Source organism: Procambarus clarkii, chromosome 61, assembly GCF_040958095.1.
Source record: "Procambarus clarkii isolate CNS0578487 chromosome 61, FALCON_Pclarkii_2.0, whole genome shotgun sequence".
Taxonomy (NCBI): Eukaryota; Metazoa; Arthropoda; class Malacostraca; order Decapoda; family Cambaridae; genus Procambarus; species Procambarus clarkii.
In genome coordinates this window covers 10,652,679-10,680,116 of record NC_091210.1, presented here as the reverse complement: position 1 = coordinate 10,680,116, position 27,438 = coordinate 10,652,679, and the positions used below count along the sequence as shown (strand labels likewise).

The window sequence follows — 27,438 nt, the reverse complement described above, 5'->3', positions numbered from 1 at the left end:
TTGCTCCTCCTCCTTCCTCCTGGCCCCTGTTCCTCCTTTATCTGCTCCTCCTCCTCCTTCCTCCTCGTCCTCCTTCCTTCTTGCCCTCCTCCTTCCTTCTTGCCCTCCTCCTTCCTCCTCTCCGTCCTCCATCTCCTCGCCCTCCTCCTTCCACCTCACCCTTCTTCTCCTCCTTACTCCTCGCCCTCATTCTTCTCCTTCCTCCTCGCCCTAATCCTCCTCCTTCCTCCTCTTCTTTCCTCCTACTTCCTCCTCCTCTTTCTCCTTCCTCCTCCTCCTTCCTTTTCCTTCTTTCCACCTCGCCCTCCTCCTCCTTCTCCTCCTCCTCCTTCCTTCCTCCTCGCCCTCCTTCTCCTTCTCTTCCTTCCTCCTCGCCTTCCTCTTTCTTGCCCTCCTCTTACTCCTTGCCCTGCTCCTATTTTCTCCATGCCCTCCCCTCTTCTTTGCCCTGCTCCTCCTCCTTCCTCTTTGACCTGTTCCTCCTCCTTCTTCGTTCTTGCCCTGCTCCTCCTCCTTCCTACTCGCCCTCCTCCTCGCCCCGCTGCTCCTCCTTCCTCCTCGGCGTGCTCCCCCTTTTTCCTCCTTGCCCTGTTCACCCTCCTTCCTCCTCGATCTGCTCCTCTTCCTTCCTCCAACTCTTTCCTCCTCTCCCACCTCCTTCTCCTTCCTTCCTCCCCGCCCTCCTCCTCGCTCTTCTTCTTCCTTCCTCCTCTTTCCTCCTCCCCCTCCTCTTTCCTCCTCGCCCTTCTCTTTCCTTCCTCCTCGCCCTCTTCCTCCTCCTCCTCCTTCCTCCTCGCCCTCCTCTTCCTCCTCATCCTCCTCCTTGTCGGAAAACCCGACACCATTTAATAATATTACATGCAATTTGCAGATAATATTGCTGCTGTGTTGTATACACAAGTTACCCATAGAAAATGTAGCTTGTAGTGGAATTTTCTGTCAATAGAAAACGGGATATCATTGCCACATAGTACGATAAATTCACCAGCTATTCTGTTGGGAATTATTCTTAAATACCTCCTAGTATTTTTATGATGTAAGAAGTCTTTGGACTTCTTACATCATAAAAACATCTCATTTGAATTAACTTAATTATCAGTATCCAATTAAAGTAAATGTGACCCTTCTATTACTTATTGCCATCTAGACAAATTGAGCCAGTAGTGTCAGTAGGGAGTGGTCTGCCATTGTTTGTTAAGACCAGAGGCGCAGGGGAGCAAATTCAGCTCCTATAATTTCTCCTGGACGAAGTGTTATGGAGATCAAAAGTGTTCTGCCATCATCAACACGCTGTCAACATAAGCAAGGCAAGTGTCCTACCGAAACCCGTTTATCTAATCATTTCTGGAAAGTTAATGTTAAGTAGATATTGGGCGAACCGGTTAGGATGCGAACTAGCATCATTATAAAGGTAATTAAGCCTTTGTCCTTATCTTATCTATTATACAGTGTTTTCTCTGATATAGCTGTCATATATTAGGATTCTGGCTTTATAGCTAGTGCCCTTTGACAGGTCAAGAAGAGGAAGCAAGTTTGGTATATCAGTTACCAGGGTGATGGAAGCTAGCCTCAATCTAGGATATTTTGGTGTCTACATCCTGGTTATACCTGGTGGACTAAGCCTGCTGTACAATAAGATAAGGCACCTCCAATTTATTTACTAATATATGTAGTTAATACTGTAGTTTGATTTGATTGGCTGCATATATATACATTTAATATACCCCCCTAATGTGTAAGGATCGATTTGTGAGATTATTGCAGAAACACAGTCCACTTAACATCATATCAATTGCTATCAAAAGATATAAATTAACATAAACATAAATTCTATATAAATTCATATAAATTAAAAAATATAAATCTCACATGTCGGTTCCCACACTCCTCTTCGTCCTTGTCCTCCTACCTCTAATTCTTTTCTCCTCGGCCTCCTCCTCCTCTTCCTCCTTCCTTCCTCCTCGCCCTCCTCCAACTCCATCCTTCCTCCTTGTCCTCCTCCCCCCTTCTCCTCCTCGCCCTCCTCCTGCTCCTCCTCCTCCTTACTTCCTCCTCGCCGTCCTCCTCCTCCTTCCTTCCTCCTGGCCCTCCTACTTCTCCTCCTCCTCCTTCCTTCTCGCCCTCCTCCTCCTCCTCCTCCTTACTTCCTACTCGCCCTTCTCCTCCTCCTCCTTTCTTCCTACTTCCCCTCTTCCTCCTTCCTTCCTCCTCGCCCCCCTCCTCTTCCTCCTCCTCCTCCTTTCTCTACGCCCTCCTCCTCCTCCTTGCCCTGCTCCTTCCTCCTTGCCCTGCTCCTCCTCATTCCTCCTTGCCCTGCTCCTCCTCCTTCCTCCTTGCCCTGCTCCTCCTCCTCCCTCCTTGCCCTGTCCCTCCTCCTTCCTCCTTGCCCTGCTTCTCCTCCTTCCTCCTTGCCCGGCTCCTCCTCCTTCCTTCTTGACCTGCTCCTCCTCCCTCCTCCTTGCCCTGCTCCTCCTCCTTCCTATTCGCCCTCCTCCTCTTCATCCTCCCCCTTCCACCTCACCCTACTCCTCCACCTTCCTCCTCGCCCTGCTCCACCTCCTTCCACCTCGCCCTCCTCCTCCTTATCCTTCTTCTTCCTTCTCGCCCTCCTCCTCCTCCATCCTCCTCGCCCTCCTCCTCCTCCATCCTCCTCGCCCTTTTCCTGCCACCTCACCCTCCTCTTCCTTCCTCCTCCTTCCTTTTCGCCCTAATCCTCCTCCTTCCTCTTCGAACTCCTTCTCATTCCTCCTCACCATACTCCTCCTCCTACTTCCTCCTCTTCCTCCTCCTCCTCCTCCTTCCTCCTCGCCCTCCTCCTCTTCCTCCTCCTTCTTTCCACCTAGCACTCCTCCTCCTCCTCCTCCTCCTTCTTCTCCTCCTCCTCCTTCTCCTCCTCTTCCTTCTCCTCCTCCTTTATTCCTCCTCGCCCTCCTCCTTCTCTTCCTTCCTCCTCGCCCTCCTCCTGCTTCTTGCCCTCCTCCTACTCCTTGCCATGCTCTTCCTCTTTCCTCCTTGCCCTCCCCTCCTCTTTGCGCTGCTCCTCCTCTTCCTCCTTCCTCCTCGCCCTCCTCCTCCTTGCCCTCCTCCTCCTCCTCCTTCTTCTTCTCCTCCTCCTCCTTCTCCTCCTCTTCCTCCTCCTCCTCCTTTATTCCTCCTCGCCCTCCTTCTCTTCCTTCCTCCTCGCCCTCCTCCTGCTTCTTGCCCTCCTCCTACTCCTTCCCCTGCTCCTACTCCTTCCTATTTGCCCTGCTCTTCCTTCTCCCTGCTCGCCCTCCTCCTCCCTCCTCCTTCCTCCTCGCCCTCCTCCTTCCTTCCTCCTCGCCTTCCTCCTTCTCCTCCTCCTCCTTCCTTCCTCCTCCCCCTCCTCCTTCACGTCGTCCTTCCTCCTCGCCCTCCTCCTCCTCATCATCCTCCACCTCTTTCCTCCTCCTCATCATCCTCCACCTCTTTCCTCCTCATCATCATCCTCCACCTCTTTCCTCCTTGCACTGCTCTTCTTTTTCCCTCCTCGCCCTCCTCCTCCTCCTCCTCGCCCTCCTCTTCCTCCTTCCTCCTCCTCCTTCCTCCTCGCTCTCCTCCTACTCCTCCTCCTCTTCCTCCACCTCGCCCTCCTTTTCCTTCTCTTCTTTCATTCCTCCTCGCCCTCCTCCTTCCTCTCCTCCTCCTTCCTTCCTCCTTCTCCTCCTCCTCCTTCCTTTCTCCTCGTCCTCGTCCTCCTACTCCTCCTCCTTCCTCCTCGCCCTCCTCCTTGCCCACATCCTCCTCCTACTCCTTCTCCTCCTTCCTCCTCACCCTGCTCTTCCTCCTCCTTCCTCCTCGACCTGCTCCTCCTCTTTCCTCCTCGCCCTCCTCTTTCCTCCTCGCCCTCCTCCTTCTCCTCGCCCTCCTAATTACCCTCCTCACCCTAATCCTCCTCCTTACCCCTCGCCCTCCTCCTCCCCCTCCTTCTTTCCTCCTTGCCCTCCTCCTCCCCCTCCTTCTTTCCTCCTTGCCCTCCTCCTTCCTTCCTCCTCGCCCTCCTCCTCCTCCTCCTCCTTCCTCCTTGACCTGCTCCTCCTCCTTCCTTCTTGCCCTGCTCCTCCTCCTTCCTGATCACCCTCCTCCTCATTCCTCTTCGCCCTGCCTCTACTCCTTCCTCCTCGGTCTGCTCCTCCTCCTTCCTCCTGGTCCTCCTTCTTTCTCCTCGCCCTCTTCCTCCTCCTTCTTCCTGGCCCTCCTCCTCCTTCTCCTCATCCTCCTCCTTCCTTCCTCCTCGCCTTCTCCTCCTTCCTTCTCGCTCTTTTTCTCTTCCTCCATGGTCTGCTCTTCCTCCTTGTTCGTTGCCCTGCTCCTCCTCCTTCCTCCATGCCCTGCTCCTCCTCCTTCTTCCTCGCCCTCCTCCTCCTTTCTCCTCGCCCTCCTCCTCCCTCTTTTCCTCCTTCCTCCTCCTCCCCCTTTTCCTCCTTCCTCCTCCTCCTCCTCACCCTCTTCCTCCTACTTTTCCTTGCCCTCCTCCTTGTCTTTTTTCTCTTTCCTTCCTCGTCGCCCTCCTCCTCCTCCTCCTCCTTCCTCATCGCCTTCCTCCTCGCGTTCCTCCTCCTTCCTCCTCGCACTCCTCCTCTTCCTCCTTCCTCCTCGCCCTCCTCCTCCTTCCTCCTCCTCCTTTTTACTTCCTCCTTGCCCTCCTCCTCCTCCTCCTCCTTTTCCTTCCACCTCGTCCTTCCTCCTTGCCCTGCTCTTCCTCCTTCATCCTTGCCCTGCTCCTCCTCCTTCCTCCTTGCCCTGCTCCTCCTCCTTCCTCCTCGTCCTCTTTCTTCCTCCTCGCCCTCAGCCTCCTTCCTCCTAGCCCTCCTCCTCCTCCTTCCTCCTCGCCTTCCTCCTCCTCCTCCTTCCTCGCCCTTCTTCTTCTCCTTTCCCTCCTCCTCCTTCCTCTTCGCCCTCCTCCTCTTCCTTCCTCATCACCCTAATCCTCCTCCTTCCTCCTCGCCCTGCTCTTCCTCCTTCCTCCTCACCCTCCTCCTGCCACCTAGCCCTCCTCCTTCATCTTTGTTCTTCTCCTTCCTTCCTCCTCGCTCTCCTTTTTCCACCTCGTCCTTCTCCTGATTCCTCCCTCCTTGCCCTCCTCCTTCTACTTCCTCCTCGCCCTTATCCTCCTCCTTCTTTCCTCCTTCCTTCTTGTCCACCTTCTTCTTCCTCCTTCTTCCTCCTCGCCCGTAAAATGTGTTTACACAGTAAACACATTTACACAACACATGTGCATGACCCAGAAATAAGTCAGCAGTTTCTAGTACCTGCACACAAATCTGAATTTCAATATACCATAATAATCACAAGTTAATATATATTTGTGCGATAAAAATGTTGGACGGGAGTCAATCCATTTGACGACCGTCAGTGGGAAAGACGGGATATAAAATCTCAAGTTAAATACTGAAGTGCAACTTACAAGAGATATTATGGGTACCTGTTATGTTTCTCTGCAGAAGCTGGTGAGCGAGTCGGGTGTGTCCTCCTTGTATCACGTTCCTCCATGTTGACTCAAGAGAGTGCCAGTCTGTTACCAGAGAAAACAGTATTACATGTGATAATACAGGAAAACAATTTTATGATAAAACACATGAAGACCATGTTATTAGTCACAATCTCAACATATCCTAATTAAACCTCGTGTCACCATTTCTTAATTTTCGTCATTTGAAACATCGTAATGGTTTTCCTCACCTCTTAAATATTTCCTACTTGCTTTTCCTCTCACTACTTCTCCTTCACATATGTCTTATTCATATTATTCCTTGAATATTTGTGTTTTACAACATGTCCCTTGTAGAGATGTCTACTACCTCTAGTATTCCGTTGGTATGTGTTCTACGTGTTCCTTGTAGAGATGTCTCCTGCCTCTAGGTCCCCGTAGGTTTGTGTTCTACAACATCTTCCTTGTGGAGATGCTTCCTACGTCTGGTTTCTTACGTCTGGAGGAGGCATGGTCGACGACTGGGCCGCGAGGACGCTAAGTCCCAAAACTACCTCAAGGTAAACCAACCACTTTAAGGTAAACCAACCACCTCAAGGTAACCCCTATAGGCTTGATACAACATCTACCAATAATAAGAGGTGTTTCCTACGTCTGATTCCCCATTGGCTAGTGTTCTACAACATCTACCATGTACAGATGTTTCCTACATCTGGTTCACCGTAGGCTTGTGTTCTACAGCATGTTCCATGTAGAGATGTCTCCTACCTCTCAGTCGTAATACCTCTGTTCCTGAATTACTGCTTTTCAGTTTCGTATTTAACATCTTTCTCAATACTTTCTCTCAATGCCAGTTCACCTGGCAAAAAGACTCAATGAACTCCTAACTCCATACACTCCAAGTAAGTATAGTCTACAATCATCAGCAGATTTCCTAGAATTAATCAAATCTACTCAGCCTGATGGAATCATTGCTTCCCTGGACGTCGAATCCCTATTTACCAACGTCCCAGTCGACACAACCATAGGAATGATACTGGACAGATTATACAGAGACGAGAGCACCCCCAAATTAGACATACCTGAGCCACACTTGAAGAGTCTTCTCGAAGCATGTACAAAGGAAGCCTCTTTCATCAGTCCACAAGGAGACATGTATTTACAAATAGACGGAGTAGCAATGGGCTCCCCCTTAGGAGTCTTATTTGCTAATTTTTATATGGAAACCATCGAAGACAGAGTCTTCAGCAGCAGACAAAAACAAACTGTATATTGCCATTTTGTAGATGACATATTCGTAATAGTAAAAGACTCAGATGAACTAATTGATCTAAAAAGCCGTTCTAGAGAGAGAGTCAGTCAACCCTGCCAGGAGAACCAGCCAGAACACGTCAAAAAAATCTATCAACAATCCCGTGAATCAAGGCGATATGTGCGCCAGGCGTCGAACAACCGGACCTTTGAATAGGGGATGCAAAACGGCAGTAACAAAGCCAAAACGTGAAAACAGAACGTGCTCAGGCAGCTCCCAGGCAGAGGAGGTGTCCAGACGTCCGCTCGTCATCAAGGTTGAACCAGGAATCCTGGTCAGGTTTATATTTACCAGTACAAACTTTGAGAAGATTTGGACACTGATTAGGGCAGACTCAATCACATTCCGTTCCACGAAACTACTGCAATTGGTAATGCTTTTCGCTCCTTCCCAATTAATAGTGTGATCACACAAACTTGTGTGTAGATAAAATGCACTTGACGTTTGGGCAGTTATAATACTCTTAGCATGTTGGGACAAATGCAATTGTAAGGAATTTCCTGTTTGTCCAAGGTACACAGACTCACAATCACTGCAGGGAATCGAATTCACACAACTTGCTGCACCAGGGGAGTTTTTATTTTATTAAATTGGACTTGATCTTACAATTAGTGAATACCAAATATATATTAAGATTCATAAAAAGTGGGGAAAGTTTTTCATGTCATACCGCATGTCACGTGACAACAGGACTCCACCTGGCAAAGATTATCGAGGAATTCAAACATGGTTACCCATATAGGAATGTTTAGACCCACAAGCCTGGAAGCCATCAAATTCATTGATCTTAGTCACACGGGCCGGGTGCTTAAATTTTACCTCTTCAATAAGGATAACAGTGCCTGAGGAAACCAAGAATCGACTCACGTCTGTGTAAATACCTGCTGAAGACTCTTAGTGGGTCGAGGAGGCCTACCTTTCCAGCAGTGCAATAGAATCAACTGAAAAAGGTGTATTCTTTTGGCGGGAGGCGTGCGAGGGAGGGGGAAGTACACAGGCCAGGGCGAGGATTATCCCAGTGCCACCATAAACAATAACCTCCAGGCGGGGAGGAGGCCTCAAGTGGAGGGAGAGAAAGGGAGGCTCACAAACCTGCTTGTATTACAGCAGGCTTGGAGGTGAATATGTGTGTCTTTTCAGATGTACGGTGAGTTTGTAGTGCTAAACATAATGCATCAGTGAAACTTTGTGTTAATCGTGGGTGACCGCTGCCTGTGGCAGGCACCCCCCCCCTCCCCCTCCCTTTCCAAGCCTCTCGAAGGTCTTGCCAGTCTATCCAGCAAACCACTCCTGGCGGCTGACCCGACGTCCACCGTCACCCCACGGCTACCGTCATCCCATTGCCACCCCACGCCCACAGTCACCCCACGCCCACCTACGTCACATGCCCTGCGGCTCCACCACCAGGAAAGGGTGGACGGATACATGTGGTGTGGTCAAGAGAGGGAGAGGGTCACCAGTGTGCCAATGATTGTTTGAAAAAGATAAATTGATTCCAGCCCGGTGGTGAACATTGCGAGTATCGTGTTGAGTGCACCACACCCAGTGAGCCAGAATACATTCACCAGTGTGTAGTGATATAAAAGGAAATTATCCAAGACTCGAGTGCCACCCCCCAAACTCTCCCTCCACCCCCAATGTGAAGTGTTTTTCCGCTCCCCTATAGTGGGTGTGGTGTCTTCCACTCCCCCTCCCCCTACCACTACGATCCGGCAATCACGCCTTTCCCTCCCTGCCCATGCCAGCACACAGCCTCCCATGCATCCCCATCCCCACCCACCATCTTCACGTGCCCACCCACCCAAGGCATCTGCCTAGACATGGCGCATGGTATACGGAACTACCAGGTTCCACCCAGCTAGGAGGGAAGCAGCACTCAGGAGCCTGATGCTCCTGAGTGCTGAGTCCCAGTCCGAGGTTTACAACGCTATCGTTTCATTTGCTCCGGGCTCCTCAGGAGGCTACACAGGGGTAAGACCTCAACATGTCAAGGAAATGGTGAACCCTGTTCTTGGCCCAGCTGCAAAGGCGCTCCTGATAATAATCACAATGTTTGTCAACAACTGCCTCGCCGGGTTAATTCCTGATGAAATCAAACCATTCTTCTTTGGTACATCTCTATGTGCCCTGAAAAAGAAGGGGGGAGGGATCAGACCCATTGCCGTGGGTAATACCCTTCGCCGCCTAGTTGCAAGGGCTGCTGTCAGAAGTATCCAAATGGAAGCAGCCACCATGCTGCAACCCAACCAGCTGGGGTTTGGGGTCCCCCCAAGGTTGTGAAGCAGCAGCTCATGCTGCACGAGCCTACATTAGTTCTCTTACTGAAGTCCAGGCAGTAGTAAAATTAGATTTCAAAAACGCTTTACACTCGGTCAAAAGGGATGTAGTCCTCACCGCAATCCAGGAACATTGCCCAAGCATTCTCCCCTTTGTGTCAGCAGGTTACAGCATAGATTCAACCCTCCTGTTTGGCAAACACGAAGTCACCTCAGCAAACGGAATTCAACAGTAAGATCAATTGCACCTTTCTTCTTTTGCATAGCGGTTCGAGATATCAAAAGCAGACTAAAATGAGCTCAACGTCTGGTTCCTGGATAATGGCACTCTGGTAGGCACACAAGACTCCCTGCTGGAAGATCTGCAGCTGGTGAAGTCACAGGGGAAGACCCTGGATTTCGTTCTTAACCCCTCCAAATGCGAAGTTAAAAATGATGAGCTCCTCAAGTCAATATTCAGGAAGGCACTTAACTAAGATTTAGATGACAGTCAGTGCATGACCAAGCAACACTACCAGTGAGATTTGGAGGCATAGGCATATGAAAGGCAACTGAGGGAGCACTTCCAGAATGTACAGCAGCCAACGAATTATTAGGGCAGATCTTACTGGAGCGTATGAGTAACACAGCGGGAACTCATGATCAAAAGTTCATCGAAGCAGCCAGTCAATGGAAAACCATTGCACACCCTCTACCCCGACCACAGGCCCTAAAAAACCACAAGTAGGCCCACTGGGATAGCCCCATAATGAAAAAGACCTCCACAACAATGCTTGAAAAGGCAGATGCTGAGAACAAAGCCTGCCTCCTAGCAGTAACAGCACTCCATGCCACAATTTTTTTTATTTGCTGTGCCCAATCCAGCCCTGGGAATTCGCCTCAATCATGACGCCCTCAGCATTGGAGTTGCCCTTTGACATGCCGCCCCCATCCTCACCGAACGTAGATGCATCTGTGGAATGGCGATAGCAGAGCAATATGGTCGTCATAGTCTGGTAAGTCGTAAATCCCAGGGTAAGACTGCAAGACATGAAGAAGTCAACAAAAAATATCAAGAGGAGCCTCGCCACGGCCCGCTGCCCATCACAAAGAGAACCACACTTATTCAGACCCAACGAACCTCTGAAACACCCAGAAAGCTTACCATCCTTCCTTGGAAGGATGGTAAGCAAGTGGTGTGGGACTACACATGCGATTCCACAGTGGCCAGTACCTACCTCTACCACAGCACAGGTGAAAGGGGGCGGCGCTGCTTGTTTCAGGGAATCGCAGAAAACCATCAAATACAGAGGTCTGGCACACTGCTACAGCTTTATTCTGATCGGTTTGGAGACCCTCGGTTCGTGAGGGAAATGTGCATTGTTAGTTCCTGAAGGAATTGAAGGACAAATTTATCAGCGCTACAAAGGACCAGAGAGTGAAAAGTTTCTTGTTCTAGCACCTCAGTGTCGCGATTCAGAAGGGAAATGCCTGTTGTATCTTGGCCACGAGTCCACCTTCGGAGGAATTCAAAGAAGTGATCGAATCTGTCCATAACATTTATCAGTGTTTCCATCGGCGTGTTTTTCATTTTACTTGCACAGTATTGGTTGTGTTGTGTATGTGTTAATGCCACATTTTGTAATCATGTAATCTTGTACAATAAATTTCACTATATATATAAATATATATGGGGTGGTAGGAGTAGATAATATGTGCAAGTGCACGAGAGAGACCGACAAGGCTCTCCCGGATGCTGCATATCGTCTTCTTCAAGGCACACTTCAAGGGTGTGAATACGTGACTACAGGTGCTCTCTTCATGGGTGTGAATACGAGACAACAGGTGCTCACTTCATGGGTGTGAACATGTGACAACAGGTGCTCACTTCATGGGTGTGAACATGTGACAACAGGTGCTCACTTCATGGGTGTGAACATGTGACAACAGGTGCTCACTTCATGGGTGTGAACATGCGACTACAGGTGTTCACTTCATGAGTGTGAACATGCGACTACAGGTGTTCACTTCATGAGTGTAAACACGTGACAACACGTGGTTACTGAGTCTGGTTTCTCATCTTAGTGAGGTTAATCCCTTTCTCCTAAATTAGGTATTATCCTGGATGATATTTGAGTGAGTGGCCTGACGTTGTATTTGAGTGCAGTGTCAGAAGAAGTGGCAGCACGAGAGGGTGACTACTCTGCTGGTGTTATTACTGTTGTTGTTGCATTTTTATATTTATCACACTGTGATCAACTTGGGGGTTCCTGACCGGAAGTTCCCATCCTGTTTGCAGTTCTGATAAGTTGGAGAGGCTCTGTCTGGGAGGATTTTCCCCATGTTAGTTATGGTCCCTATTTGTATGTATATATGTGTGTGTTTATATGAATTCACCTAGTTGTGCTTGCAGGGGTTGAGCTCTGCTCTTTTAGCTCGCCTCTAAACTGTCAATCAACGAGTAATTTTAATTACTTTTTCCTACACACATACCCACACTCCCAGGAAGCAGCCAGTAACAGCTGTCTTACTCTCAGGCAACTATTTACTGCTAGGTAACAGGGACATCAGGGTGAAACAAACTGTACCCAATTGTCTCCACCGGTGCCGGGAATCGAACCCCGGTCCACACGACTACGTATACAGTGTGCTGTCCAATGAGCCACCCGCGCCCCATGTATGTATGTATGTATGTATGTATGTATGTATGTATGTATGTATGTATGTATGTATGTATGTATGTATGTATGTATGTATGTATGTATGTATGAATGAATGTATGTATGTATGTATGTATGTATGTATGTATGTATGTATGTATGTATGTATGTATGTATGTATGTATGTATGTATGTATGTATGTATGTATGTATGTATGCATGTATGTAAGTTTGTATGTATGTATGTACTCACCTAGTTGTGCTTGCGGGGGTTGACCTCTGGCTCTTTGGTCCCGCCTCTCAACCGTCAATCAACAGGTGTGCGGGTTCCTGAGCCTATTGGGCTCTATCATATCTACAATTGAAACTGTGTATGGAGTCAGCCTCCACCACATTACTTCCTAATGCATTCCATTTGTCAACCACTCTGACACTAAAAAAGTTCTTTCTAATATCCCTGTGGCTCATTTGGGCGCTCAGTTTCCTCCTGTGTCCCCCTAGTGCGTGTGCCCCTTGTGTTAAATAGCCTGTCTTTATCAACCCTGTCGATTCTCTTGAGAATCTTGAATGTGGTGATCATGTCCCCCCCCTATCTCTTCTGTCTTCCAACGAAGTGAGGTTTAATTCCCGTAGTCTCTCTTCGTAGCTCATACCTCTCAGCTCGGGTACTAGTCTGGTGGCAAACCTTTGAACCTTTTCCGGTTTAGTCTTATGCTTGACTAGATATGGACTCCATGCTGGAGCCGCATACTCCAGGATTGGTCTGACATATGTGGTATATAATGTTCTCAAAGATTCCTTACACAAGTTTCTAAAGGCCGTTCTTATGTGAGCCAACCTGGCATATGCTGCTGATGTTATCCTCTTGATATGAGCTTCAGGGGACAGGTCTGGCGTGATATCAACCCCCAAGTCTTTCGCTCTCTCTGACTCTTGAAGTATTTCATATCCCAAATGATACCTTGTATCTGGTCTCCTGCTTCCTACCCCTATCTTCATTACATTACATTTGCTTGGGTTAAACTCTAACAGGCCATTTGTTCGACCATTCGTGCAGCTTGTCCAGGTCTTCTTGAAGCCTCAAGCTGTTCTCCTCTGTCTTAATCCTTCTCATAATTTTGGCATCGTCAGCAAACATCGAGAAGAATGAGTCTATACCCTCTGGGAGATCATTTACGTATATCAGAAACAGGATAGGTCCAAGTATGTATGTATGAATGAATGTATGTATGTGTATGTCTTCCACATATCCATCGGTTTATGCGTCGATCTATCCATCCGTCTATCTATTCATCTATCCATCAATCTATTCATCTATCTACCAATCTGTCTGTGTGTCCATTGATCAGTCCATCTCTCCATCTAGTCACTTTTACTGGACGGAGGAGCAACGGTCTTGCTTCATGCAGGTCGGCGTTCAGTCCCCGACTGTCCAAATGGTTGGGCGCCATTCCTTTTCCCCCCATCCCCCGTCCCATCCCAAATCCTTATTCTGATCCCCTCCAATTGCTATTTAGTCGTAATGGCTTGGCCTTTTCCCCTGATAATTCCCTCCCTCTCTCTCTCAGTTACACACATATATACTCCATCTAGTGTTTCATACATCCATCTTTCTATTCATCCAGCCACCTATCCGTCCTCTTGCTATGCATCCGTGAATATATATTAAGAAGCACTGAAACAACTATATGGGTGTAAGAAATGTTATAATGTTCAAATACAAACTCTATGTTAATCACACGCTAATATTTTGCACTTAGTTCCCACACGACTCCCTTAACATGTTGAGTTGTTGTTTATAAATGTTAATATTTCTTAAAGCATTTGTTTGGCCTTCCCGACCATCCTGTCCTTCCCGACCATTCTGTCCTTCCCGACCATCCTGGCCTTCCCGACCATCCTGTCCTTCCCGACCATCCTGTCCTTCCCGACCATCCTGGCCTTCCCGACCATCCTGTCCTTCCCGACCATTCTGTCCTTCCCGACCATCCTGGCCTTCCCGACCATCCTGGCCTTCCCGACCATCCTGTTCTTCCCGACCATCCTGGCCTTCCCGACCATCCTGTCCTTCCCGACCATTCTGTCCTTCCCGACCATCCTGGCCTTCCCGACCATCCTGTCCTTCCCTACCATCCTGTCCTTCCCGACCATCCTGGCCTTCCCGACCATCCTGTCCTTCCCGACCATCCTGTCCTTCCCGACCATCCTGTCCTTCCCGACCATCCTGGCCTTCCCGACCATCCTGTCCTTCCCGACCATCCTGGCCTTCCCGACCATCCTGTCCTTCCCGACCATTCTGTCCTTCCCGACCATCCTGGCCTTCCCGACCATCCTGTCCTTCCCGACCATCCTGTCCTTCCCGACCATCCTGGCCTTCCCGACCATCCTGTCCTTCCCGACCATTCTGTCCTTCCCGACCATCCTGGCCTTCCCGACCATCCTGGCCTTCCCGACCATCCTGTTCTTCCCGACCATCCTGGCCTTCCCGACCATCCTGTCCTTCCCGACCATTCTGTCCTTCCCGACCATCCTGGCCTTCCCGACCATCCTGTCCTTCCCTACCATCCTGTCCTTCCCGACCATCCTGGCCTTCCCGACCATCCTGTCCTTCCCGACCATCCTGTCCTTCCCGACCATCCTGTCCTTCCCGACCATCCTGGCCTTCCCGACCATCCTGTCCTTCCCGACCATCCTGGCCTTCCCGACCATCCTCTTCTCACCGACCATTCTGGCCTTCCCGACCATCCTGTCCTTCCCGACCATCCTGTCCTTCCCGACCATCCTGTCCTTCCCGACCATCCTGTCCTTCCCGACCATCCTGTCCTTCCCGACCATCCTCTTCTCCCCGACCATTCTGGCCTTCCCGACCATCCTGTCCTTCCCGACCATCCTGTCCTTCCCGACCATCCTGTCCTTCCCGACCATCCTGTCCTTCCCGACCATCCTGTCCTTCCCGACCATCCTGTCCCTCCCGACCATCCTGTCCTTCCCGACCATCCTGTCCTTCCCGACCATCCTGTCCTTCCCGACCATCCTGGTCTTCCCGACCATCCTGTCCTTCCCGACCATTCTGTCCTTCCCGACCATCCTGGCCTTCCCGACCATCCTGTCCTTCCCGACCATCCTGGCCTTCCCGACCATCCTCTTCTCCCCGACCATTCTGGCCTTCCCGACCATCCTGTCCTTCCCGACCATCCTGTCCTTCCCGACCATCCTGTCCTTCCCGACCATCCTGTCCTTCCCGACCATCCTGTCCTTCCCGACCATCCTGTCCTTCCCGACCATCCTCTTCTCCCCGACCATTCTGGCCTTCCCGACCATCCTGTCCTTCCCGACCATCCTGTCCTTCCCGACCATCCTGTCCTTCCCGACCATCCTGTCCTTCCCGACCATCCTGTCCTTCCCGACCATCCTGTCCTTCCCGACCATCCTGTCCCTCCCGACCATCCTGTCCTTCCCGACCATCCTGTCCTTCCCGACCATCCTGTCCTTCCCGACCATCCTGGCCTTCCCGACCATCCTCTTCTCCCCGACCATTCTGGCCTTCCCGACCATCCTGTCCTTCCCGACCATCCTGTCCTTCCCGACCATCCTGTCCTTCCCGACCATCCTGTCCTTCCCGACCCTCCTGTCCTTCCTGACCATCCTGTCCTTCCCGACCATCCTGTCCTTCCCGACCATCCTGTCCTTCCCGACCATCCTGTCCTTCCCGACCATCCTGTCCTTCCCGACCATCCTGTTCTTCCCGACCCTCCTGTCCTTCCCGACCATCCTGTCCTTCCCGACCATCCTGTCCTTCCCGACCATCCTGTCCTTCCCGACCATCCTGTCCTTCCCGACCATCCTGTCCCTCCCGACCATCCTGTCCTTCCCGACCATCCTGTCCTTCCCGACCATCCTGTCCTTCCCGACCATCCTGTCCTTCCCGACCATCCTGTCCTTCCCGACCATTCTGTCCCTCCCGACCATCCTGTCCTTCCCGACCATCCTGTCCCTCCCGACCATCCTGTCCTTTCCGACCATCCTGTCCCTCCCGACCATCCTGTCCCTCCCGACCATCCTGTCCCTCCCGACCATCCTGTCCTTCCCGACCATCCTGTCCTTCCCGTCCATCCTGTCCTTCCCGACCATCATGTCCTTCCCGACCATCCTGGCCTTCCCGACCATCATGTCCTTCCGACCATCCTGGCCTTCCCGACCATCCTGGCCTTCCCGACCATCCTGGCCTTCCCGACCATCCTGGCCTTCCCGACCATCCTGGCCTTCCCGACCATCCTGGCCTTCCCGACCATCCTGGCCTTCCCGACCATCCTGTCCTTCCCGATCATCCTGTCCTTCCCGACCATCCTGTCCTTCCCGACCATCCTGTCCTTCCCGACCATCCTGTCCTTCCCGATCATCCTGTCCTTCCCGACCATCCTGGCCTTCCCGACCATCCTGTCCCTCCTGACCATCCTGTCCATCCCGACCATCCTGTCCTTCCCGACCATCCTGTCCTTCCCGACCATCCTGTCCTTCCCGACCATCCTGTCCCTCCCGACCATCCTGTCCTTCCCGACCATCCTGTCCTTCCCGACCATCCTGTCCTTCCCGCCCATCCTCTTCACCCCGACCATCCTGTCCTTCCCGACCATTCCGTCCTTCCCGACCATCCTGGCCTTCCCGACCATCCTGGCCATCCCGACCATCCTGTTCTTCCCGCCCATCCTCTTCTCCCCGACCATCCTGTCCTTCCCGACCATTCCGTCCTTCCCGACCATCCTGTCCTTCCCGACCATCCTGTCCTTCCCGACCATCCTGTCCTTCCCGACCATCCTGTCCTTCCCGACCATTCTGTCCTTCCTGACTATCACGTCCTTCCCGACCATCCTGTCCTTCCCGACCATCCTGTCCTTCCCGACCATCCTGTATTTCTCGACCATCTCGTCCTTCCCGACCATTCTGGCCTTCCCGACCATCCTGTCCTTACCGACCATCCTGTCCTTCCCGACCATTCCGTCCTTCCCGACCATCCTGGCCTTCCCGACCATCCTGTCCTTCCCGCCCATCCTGTCCTTCCCGACCATCCTGTCCTTCCCGATCATCCTGTCCTTCACGACCATCCTGTCCTTCCCGACCATCCTGTCCTTCCCGACCATCCTGTCCCTCCCGACCATCCTGTCCTTCCCGACCATCCTGTCCCTCCCGACCATCCTGTCCTTCCCGACCATCTTGTCCCTCCCGACCATCCTGTCCCTCCCGACCATCCTGTCCCTCCCGACCATCCTGTCCTTCCCGACCATCCTGTCCTTCCCGTCCATCCTGTCCTTCCCGACCATCCTGGCCTTCCCGACCATCCTGTCCTTCCCGACCATCCTGTCCTTCCCGACCATCCTGTCCTTCCCGACCATCCTGTCCTTCCCGACCATCCTGTCCTTCCCGACCAACCTGTTCTTCCCGACCCTCCTGTCCTTCCCGACCATCCTGTCCTTTCCGACCATCCTGGCCTTCCCGACCATCCTGTCCTTCCCGACCATCCTGTCCTTCCCGACCATCCTGTCCTTCCCGACCATCCTGGCCTTCCCGACCATCCTGTCCTTCCCGACCATCCTGGCCTTCCCGACCATCCTCTTCTCCCCGACCATTCTGGCCTTCCCGACCATCCTGTCCTTCCCGACCATCCTGTCCTTCCCGACCATCCTGTCCTTCCCGACCATCCTGTCCTTCCCGACCATCCTGTCCTTCCCGACCATCCTGTCCTTCCCGACCATCCTCTTCTCCCCGACCATTCTGGCCTTCCCGACCATCCTGTCCTTCCCGACCATCCTGTCCTTCCCGACCATCCTGTCCTTCCCGACCATCCTGTCCTTCCCGACCATCCTGTCCTTCCCGACCATCCTGTCCTTCCCGACCATCCTGTCCCTCCCGACCATCCTGTCCTTCCCGACCATCCTGTCCTTCCCGACCATCCTGTCCTTCCCGACCATCCTGGCCTTCCCGACCATCCTGTCCTTCCCGACCATTCTGTCCTTCCCGACCATCCTGGCCTTCCCGACCATCCTGTCCTTCCCGACCATCCTGGCCTTCCCGACCATCCTCTTCTCCCCGACCATTCTGGCCTTCCCGACCATCCTGTCCTTCCCGACCATCCTGTCCTTCCCGACCATCCTGTCCTTCCCGACCATCCTGTCCTTCCCGACCATCCTGTCCTTCCCGACCATCCTGTCCTTCCCGCCCATCCTCTTCTCCCCGACCATTCTGGCCTTCCCGACCATCCTGTCCTTCCCGACCATCCTGTCCTTCCCGACCATCCTGTCCTTCCCGACCATCCTGTCCTTCCCGACCATCCTGTCCTTCCCGACCATCCTGTCCTTCCCGACCATCCTGTCCCTCCCGACCATCCTGTCCTTCCCGACCATCCTGTCCTTCCCGACCATCCTGTCCTTCCCGACCATCCTGGCCTTCCCGACCATCCTCTTCTCCCCGACCATTCTGGCCTTCCCGACCATCCTGTCCTTCCCGACCATCCTGTCCTTCCCGACCATCCTGTCCTTCCCGACCATCCTGTCCTTCCCGACCCTCCTGTCCTTCCTGACCATCCTGTCCTTCCCGACCATCCTGTCCTTCCCGACCATCCTGTCCTTCCCGACCATCCTGTCCTTCCCGACCATCCTGTCCTTCCCGACCATCCTGTTCTTCCCGACCCTCCTGTCCTTCCCGACCATCCTGTCCTTCCCGACCATCCTGTCCTTCCCGACCATCCTGTCCTTCCCGACCATCCTGTCCTTCCCGACCATCCTGTCCCTCCCGACCATCCTGTCCTTCCCGACCATCCTGTCCTTCCCGACCATCCTGTCCTTCCCGACCATCCTGTCCTTCCCGACCATCCTGTCCTTCCCGACCATTCTGTCCTTCCCGACCATCCTGTCCTTCCCGACCATCCTGTCCCTCCCGACCATCCTGTCCTTTCCGACCATCCTGTCCCTCCCGACCATCCTGTCCCTCCCGACCATCCTGTCCCTACCGACCATCCTGTCCTTCCCGACCATCCTGTCCTTCCCGTCCATCCTGTCCTTCCCGACCATCATGTCCTTCCCGACCATCCTGGCCTTCCCGACCATCATGGCCTTCCCGACCATCCTGGCCTTCCCGACCATCCTGGCCTTCCCGACCATCCTGGCCTTCCCGACCATCCTGGCCTTCCCGACCATCCTGGCCTTCCCGACCATCCTGGCCTTCCCGACCATCCTGTCCTTCCCGATCATCCTGTCCTTCCCGACCATCCTGTCCTTCCCGACCATCCTGTCCTTCCCGACCATCCTGTCCTTCCCGATCATCCTGTCCTTCCCGACCATCCTGGCCTTCCCGACCATCCTGTCCCTCCTGACCATCCTGTCCTTCCCGACCATCCTGTCCTTCCCGACCATCCTGTCCTTCCCGACCATCCTGTCCTTCCCGACCATCCTGTCCCTCCCGACCATCCTGTCCTTCCCGACCATCCTGTCCTTCCCGACCATCCTGTCCTTCCCGCCCATCCTCTTCTCCCCGACCATCCTGTCCTTCCCGACCATTCCGTCCTTCCCGACCATCCTGGCCTTCCCGACCATCCTGGCCATCCCGACCATCCTGTTCTTCCCGCCCATCCTCTTCTCCCCGACCATCCTGTCCTTCCCGACCATTCCGTCCTTCCCGACCATCCTGTCCTTCCCGACCATCCTGTCCTTCCCGACCATCCTGTCCTTCCCGACCATCCTGTCCTTCCCGACCATCCTGTCCTTCCCGACCAACTTGTTCTTCCCGACCCTCCTGTCCTTCCCGACCATCCTGTCCTTCCCGACCATCCTGTCCTTCCCGACCATCCTGTCCTTCCCGACCATCCTGTCCTTCCCGACCATCCTGTATTTCTCGACCATCTCGTCCTTCCCGACCATTCTGGCCTTCCCGACCATCCTGTCCTTACCGACCATCCTGTCCTTCCCGACCATTCCGTCCTTCCCGACCATCCTGGCCTTCCCGACCATCCTGTCCTTCCCGCCCATCCTGTCCTTCCCGACCATCCTGTCCTTCCCGATCATCCTGTCCTTCACGACCATCCTGTCCTTCCCGACCATCCTGTCCTTCCCGACCATCCTGTCCCTCCCGACCATCCTGTCCTTCCCGACCATCCTGTCCCTCCCGACCATCCTGTCCTTCCCGACCATCTTGTCCCTCCCGACCATCCTGTCCCTCCCGACCATCCTGTCCCTCCCGACCATCCTGTCCTTCCCGACCATCCTGTCCTTCCCGTCCATCCTGTCCTTCCCGACCATCCTGGCCTTCCCGACCATCCTGTCCTTCCCGACATTCCTGTCCTTCCCGACCATCCTGTCCTTCCCGACCATCCTGTCCTTCCCGACCATCCTGTCCTTCCCGACCAACTTGTTCTTCCCGACCCTCCTGTCCTTCCCGACCATCCTGTCCTTCCCGACCATCCTGTCCTTCCCGACCATCCTGTCCTTCCCGACCATCCTGTCCTTCCCGACCATCCTGTCCCTCCCGACCATCCTGTTCTTCCCGACCATCCTGTCCTTCCCGACCATCCTGTCCTTCCCGACCATCCTGTCCTTCCCGACCATCCTGTCCTTCCCGACCATTCTGTCCCTCCCGACCATCCTGTCCTTCCCGACCATCCTGTCCCTCCCGACCATCCTGTCCTTCCCGACCATCCTGTCCCTCCCGACCATCCTGTCCCTCCCGACCATCCTGTCCCTCCCGACCATCCTGTTCTTCTCGACCATCCTGTCCTTCCCGTCCATCCTGTCCTTCCCGACCATCATGTCCTTCCCGACCATCCTGGCCTTCCCGACCATCATGGCCTTCCCGACCATCCTGGCCTTACCGACCATCCTGGCCTTCCCGACCATCCTGGCCTTCCCGACCATCCTGGCCTTCCCGACCATCCTGGCCTTCCCGACCATCCTGGCCTTCCCGACCATCCTGTCCTTCCCGACCATCCTGTCCTTCCCGACCATCCTGTCCATCCCGACCATCCTGTCCTTCCCGACCATCCTGTCCTTCCCGATCATCCTGTCCTTCCCGACCATCCTGGCCTTCCCGACCATCCTGTCCCTCCTGACCATCCTGTCCTTCCCGACCATCCTGTCCTTCCCGACCATCCTGTCCTTCCCGACCATCCTGTCCTTCCCGACCATCCTGTCACTCCCGACCATCCTGTCCTTCCCGACCATCCTGTCCTTCCCGACCATCCTGTCCTTCCCGCCCATCCTCTTCTCCCCGACCATCCTGTCCTTCCCGACCATCCTGTCCTTCCCGACCATCCTGTCCTTCCCGACCATCCTGTCCTTCCCGACCATCCTGTCACTCCCGACCATCCTGTCCTTCCCGACCATCCTGTCCTTCCCGACCATCCTGTCCTTCCCGCCCATCCTCTTCTCCCCGACCATCCTGTCCTTCCCGACCATTCCGTCCTTCCCGACCATCCTGGCCTTCCCGACCATCCTGGCCATCCCGACCATCCTGTTCTTCCCGCCCATCCTCTTCTCCCCGACCATCCTGTCCTTCCCCACCATTCCGTCCTTCCCGACCATCCTGTCCTTCCCGACCCTCCTGTCCTTCCCGACCATCCTGTTCTTCCCGACCATCCTGTCCTTCCCGACCATTCTGTCCTTCCTGACTATCACGTCCTTCCCGACCATCCTGTCCTTCCCGACCATCCTCTCCTTCCCGACCATCCTGTATTTCTCGACCATCTCGTCCTTCCCGACCATTCTGGCCTTCCCGACCATCCTGTCCTTCCCGACCATCCTGTCCTTCCCGACCATCCTGTCCTTCCCGACCATTCCGTCCTTCCCGACCATCCTGGCCTTCCCGACCATCCTGTCCTTCCCGCCCATCCTGTCCTTCCCGACCATCCTGTCCTTCCCGATCATCCTGTCCTTCCCGACCATCCTGTCCTTCCCGACCATCCTGTCCTTCCCGACCATCCTGTCCCTCCCGACCATCCTGTCCTTCCCGACCATCCTGTCCCTCCCGACCATCCTGTCCTTCCCGACCATCCTGTCCCTCCCGACCATCCTGTCCCTCCCGACCATCCTGTCCCTCCCGACCATCCTGTCCTTCCCGACCATCCTGTCCTTCCCGACCATCCTGGCCTTCCCGACCATCCTGGCCTTCCCGACCATCCTGGCCTTCCCGACCATCCTGGCCTTCCCGACCATCCTGGCCTTCCCGACCATCCTGGCCTTCCCGACCATCCTGGCCTTCCCGACCATCCTGGCCTTCCCGACCATCCTGGCCTTCCCGACCATCCTGTCCTTCCCGACCATCCTGTCCTTCCCGACCATCCTGTCCTTCCCGACCATCCTGTCCTTCCCGATCATCCTGTCCTTCCCGACCATCCTGGCCTTCCCGACCATCCTGTCCCTCCCGACCATCCTGTCCTTCCCGACCATCCTGTCCTTCCCGACCATCCTGTCCTTCCCAACCATCCTGTCCTTCCCGACCATCCTGTCCCTCCCGACCATCCTGTCCTTCCCGACCATCCTGTCCTTCCCGACCATCCTGTCCTTCCCGACCATCCTGTCCTTCCCGACCATCCTGTCCTTCCCGACCATCCTGTCCCTCCCGACTATCCTGTCCTTCCCGACCATCCTGTCCTTCCCGACCATCCTGTCCTTCCCGCCCATCCTCTTCTCCCCGACCATCCTGTCCTTCCCGACCATTCCGTCCTTCCCGACCATCCTGTCCTTCCCGACCATCCTGTCCTTCCCGACCATCCTGTCCTTCCAGACCATCCTGTCCTTCCCGACCATTCTTTCCTTCCTGACTATCACGTCCTTCCCGACCATCCTGTCCTTCCCGACCATCCTGTCCTTCCCGACCATCCTGTATTTCTCGACCATCTCGTCCTTCCCGACCATTCTGGCCTTCCCGACCATCCTGTCCTTCCCGACCATCCTGTCCTTCCCGACCATTCCGTCCTTCCCGACCATCCTGGCCTTCCCGACCATCCTGTCCTTCCCGCCCATCCTGTCCTTCCCGACCATCCTGTCCTTTCCGATCATCCTGTCCTTCCCGACCATCCTGTCCTTCCCGACCATCCTGTCCTTCCCGACCATCCTGTCCCTCCCGACCATCCTGTCCTTCCCGACCATCCTGTCCCTCCCGACCATCCTGTCCTTCCCGACCATCCTGTCCCTCCCGACCATCCTGTCCCTCCCGACCATCCTGTCCCTCCCGACAATCCTGTCCTTCCCGACCATCCTGTCCTGCCCGTCCATCCTGTCCTTCCTGACCATCCTGTCCTTCCCGACCATCCTGTCCTTCCCGACCATCCTGTCCTTCCCGACCATCCTGTCCTTCCCGACCATCCTGTCCTTCCCGACCATCCTGTCCTTCCCGACCATCCTGTCCTTCCCGACCATCCTGTCCTTCCCGACCATCCTGTCCTTCCCGACCATCCTGTCCTTCCCGACCATCCTGTCCTTCCCGACCATCCTGTCCCTTCCCGACCATCCTGTCCTCCCGACCATCCTGTCCTTCCCGACCATCCTGTCCTTCCCGACCATCCTGTCCTTCCCGACCATCCTGTCCTTCCCGACCATCCTGTCCTTCCCGACCATTCCTGTCCCTCCCGACCATCCTGTCCTTCCCGACCATCCTGTCCCTTCCCGACCATCCTGTCCTTCCCGACCATCCTGTCCCTCCCGACCATCCTGTCCCTCCCGACCATCCTGTCCCTCCCGACCATCCTGTCCTTCCCGACCATCCTGTCCTTCCCGTCCATCCTGTCCTTCCCGACCATCATGTCCTTCCCGACCATCCTGGCCTTCCCGACCATCATGGCCTTCCCGACCATCCTGGCCTTCCCGACCATCCTGGCCTTCCCGACTATCCTGGCCTTCCCGACCATCCTGGCCTTCCCGACCATCCTGTCCTTCCCGACCATCCTGTCCTTCCCGACCATCCTGTCCTTCCCGACCATCCTGTCCTTCCCGACCATCCTGTCCTTCCCGATCATCCTGTCCTTCCCGACCATCCTGGCCTTCCCGACCATCCTGTCCCTCCTGACCATCCTGTCCTTCCCGACCATCCTGTCCTTCCCGACCATCCTGTCCTTCCCGACCATCCTGTCCTTCCCGACCATCCTGTCCCTCCCGACCATCCTGTCCATCCCGACCATCCTGTCCTTCCCGACCATCCTGTCCTTCCCGCCCATCCTCTTCTCCCCGACCATCCTGTCCTTCCCGACCATTCCGTCCTTCCCGACCATCCTGGCCTTCCCGACCATCCTGGCCATCCCGACCATCCTGTTCTTCCCGCCCATCCTCTTCTCCCCAACCATCCTGTCCTTCCCGACCATTCCGTTCTTCCCAACCATCCTGTCCTTCCCGACCATCCTGTCCTTCCCGACCATCCTGTCCTTCCCGCCCATCCTGTCCTTCCCGACCATTCTGTCCTTCCTGACTATCACGTCCTTCCCGACCATCCTGTCCTTCCCGACCATCCTGTTCTTCCCGACCATCCTGTATTTCTCGACCATCTCGTCCTTCCCGACCATTCTGGCCTTCCCGACCATCCTGTCCTTCCCGACCATCCTGTCCTTCCCGACCATTCCGTCCTTCCCGACCATCCTGGCCTTCCCGACCATCCTGTCCTTCCCGCCCATCCTGTCCTTCCCGACCATCCTGTCCTTCCCGATCATCCTGTCCTTCCCGACCATCCTGTCCTTCCCGACCATCCTGTCCTTCCCGACCATCCTGTCCCTCCCGACCATCCTGTCCTTCCCGACCATCCTGTCCCTCCCGACCATCCTGTCCTTCCCGACCATCCTGTCCCTCCCGACCATCCTGTCCCTCCCGACCATCCTGTCCCTCCCGACCATCCTGTCCTTCCCGACCATCCTGTCCTTCCCGTCCATCCTGTCCTTCCCGACCATCATGTCCTTCCCGACCATCCTGGCCTTCCCGACCATCATGGCCTTCCCGACCATCCTGGCCTTCCCGACCATCCTGGCCTTCCCGACCATCCTAGCCTTCCCGACCATCCTGGCCTTCCCGACCATCCTGGCCTTCCCGACCATCCTGGCCTTCCCGACCATCCTGGCCTTCCCGACCATCCTGGCCTTCCCGACCATCCTGGCCTTCCCGACCATCCTGTCCTTCCCGACCATCTTGTCCTTCCCGACCATCCTGTCCTTCCCGACCATCCTGTCCTTCCCGATCATCCTGTCCTTCCCGACCATCCTGTCCTTCCCGACCATCCTGTCCTTCCCGACCATCCTGTCCCTCCCGACCATCCTGTCCTTCCCGACCATCCTGTCCCTCCCGACCATCCTGTCCTTCCCGACCATCCTGTCCCTCCCGACCATCCTGTCCCTCCCGACCGTCCTGTCCCTCCCGACCATCCTGTCCTTCCCGACCATCCTGTCCTTCCCGACCATCCTGGCCTTCCCGACCATCATGGCCTTCCCGACCATCCTGGCCTTCCCGACCATCCTGGCCTTCCCGACCATCCTGGCCTTCCCGACCATCCTGGCCTTCCCGACCATCCTGGCCTTCCCGACCATCCTGGTTTTCCCGACCATCCTGGCCTTCCCGACCATCCTGGCCTTCCCGACCATCCTGTCCTTCCCGACCATCCTGTCCTTCCCGACCATCCTGTCCTTCCCGACCATCCTGTCCTTCCCGATCATCCTGTCCTTCCCGACCATCCTGGCCTTCCCGACCATCCTGTCCCTCCCGACCATCCTGTCCTTCCCGACCATCCTGTCCTTCCCGACCATCCTGTCCTTCCCAACCATCCTGTCCTTCCCGACCATCCTGTCCCTCCCGACCATCCTGTCCTTCCCGACCATCCTGTCCTTCCCGACCATCCTGTCCTTCCCGACCATCCTGTCCTTCCCGACCATCCTGTCCTTCCCGACCATCCTGTCCCTCCCGACCATCATGTCCTTCCCGACCATCCTGTCCTTCCCGACCATCCTGTCCTTCCCGCCCATCCTCTTCTCCCCGACCATCCTGTCCTTCCCGACCATTCCGTCCTTCCCGACCATCCTGGCCTTCCCGACCATCCTGGCCATCCCGACCATCCTGTTCTTCCCGCCCATCCTCTTCTCCCCGACCATCCTGTCCTTCCCGACCATTCCGTCCTTCCCGACCATCCTGTCCTTCCCGACCATCCTGTCCTTCCCGACCATCCTGTCCTTCCAGACCATCCTGTCCTTCCCGACCATTCTTTCCTTCCTGACTATCACGTCCTTCCCGACCATCCTGTCCTTCCCGACCATCCTGTCCTTCCCGACCATCCTGTATTTCTCGACCATCTCGTCCTTCCCGACCATTCTGGCCTTCCCGACCATCCTGTCCTTCCCGACCATCCTGTCCTTCCCGACCATTCCGTCCTTCCCGACCATCCTGGCCTTCCCGACCATCCTGTCCTTCCCGCCCATCCTGTCCTTCCCGACCATCCTGTCCTTTCCGATCATCCTGTCCTTCCCGACCATCCTGTCCTTCCCGACCATCCTGTCCTTCCCGACCATCCTGTCCCTCCCGACCATCCTGTCCTTCCCGACCATCCTGTCCCTCCCGACCATCCTGTCCGTCCCGACCATCCTGTCCCTCCCGACCATCCTGTCCCTCCCGACCATCCTGTCCCTCCCGACAATCCTGTCCTTCCCGACCATCCTGTCCTTCCCGTCCATCCTGTACTTCCCGACCATCCTGGCCTTCCCGACCATCCTGTCCTTCCCGACCATCCTGTCCTTCCCGACCATCCTGTCCTTCCCGACCATCCTGTCCTTCCCGACCATCCTGTCCTTCCCGACCATCCTGTTCTTCCCGACCCTCCTGTCCTTCCCGACCATCCTGTTCTTCCCGACCATCCTGTCCTTCCCGACCATCCTGTCCTTTTCGACCATCCTGTCCTTCCCGACCATCCTGTCCCTCCCGACCATCCTGTCCTTCCCGACCATCCTGTCCTTCCCGACCATCCTGTCCTTCCCGACCATCCTGTCCTTCCCGACCATCCTGTCCTTCCCGACCATTCTGTCCCTCCCGACCATCCTGTCCTTCCCGACCATCCTGTCCCTCCCGACCATCCTGTCCTTCCCGACCATCCTGTCCCTCCCGACCATCCTGTCCTTCCCGACCATCCTGTCCTTCCCGACCATCCTGTCCTTCCCGACCATCCTGTCCTTCCCGACCATCCTGTCATTCCCGACCATCCTGTCCTTCCCGATCATCCTGTCCTTCCCGACCATCCTGGCCTTCCCGACCATCCTGTCCCTCCTGACCATCCTGTCCTTCCCGACCATCCTGTCCTTCCCGACCATCCTGTCCTTCCCGACCATCCTGTCCTTCCCGACCATCCTGTCCCTCCCGACCATCCTGTCCATCCCGACCATCCTGTCCTTCCCGACCATCCTGTCCTTCCCGCCCATCCTCTTCTCCCCGACCATCCTGTCCTTCCCGACCATTCCGTCCTTCCCGACCATCCTGGCCTTCCCGACCATCCTGGCCATCCCGACCATCCTGTTCTTCCCGCCCATCCTCTTCTCCCCGACCATCCTGTCCTTCCCGACCATTCCGTTCGTCCCAACCATCCTGTCCTTCCCGACCATCCTGTCCTTCCCGACCATCCTGTCCTTCCCGACCATCCTGTCCTTCCCGACCATTCTGTCCTTCCTGACTATCACGTCCTTCCCGACCATCCTGTCCTTCCCGACCATCCTGTTCTTCCCGACCATCCTGTATTTCTCGACCATCTCGTCCTTCCCGACCATTA

The 27,438-nt window shown here is 55.3% G+C and overlaps 1 protein-coding gene across 1 annotated transcript in view; it reads right to left on the bottom strand.

Annotated features, from left to right (window-relative positions):
- Positions 1 to 1,194: 1,194 nt before the first annotated feature.
- The window catches only part of LOC138354117 (uncharacterized), a 92,519-nt gene continuing 66,275 nt past the window's right edge, over positions 1,195 to 27,438 (bottom strand). Inside the window, exons 6-7 of the mRNA XM_069307981.1 lie at positions 4,992 to 5,270; positions 1,195 to 1,290 (exon numbers count right to left, since the gene is read on the bottom strand). Of these exons, the coding sequence (XP_069164082.1) occupies positions 1,195 to 1,290; positions 4,992 to 5,270 (375 nt within the window). The remainder of the gene's footprint in view (positions 1,291 to 4,991; positions 5,271 to 27,438) is intronic.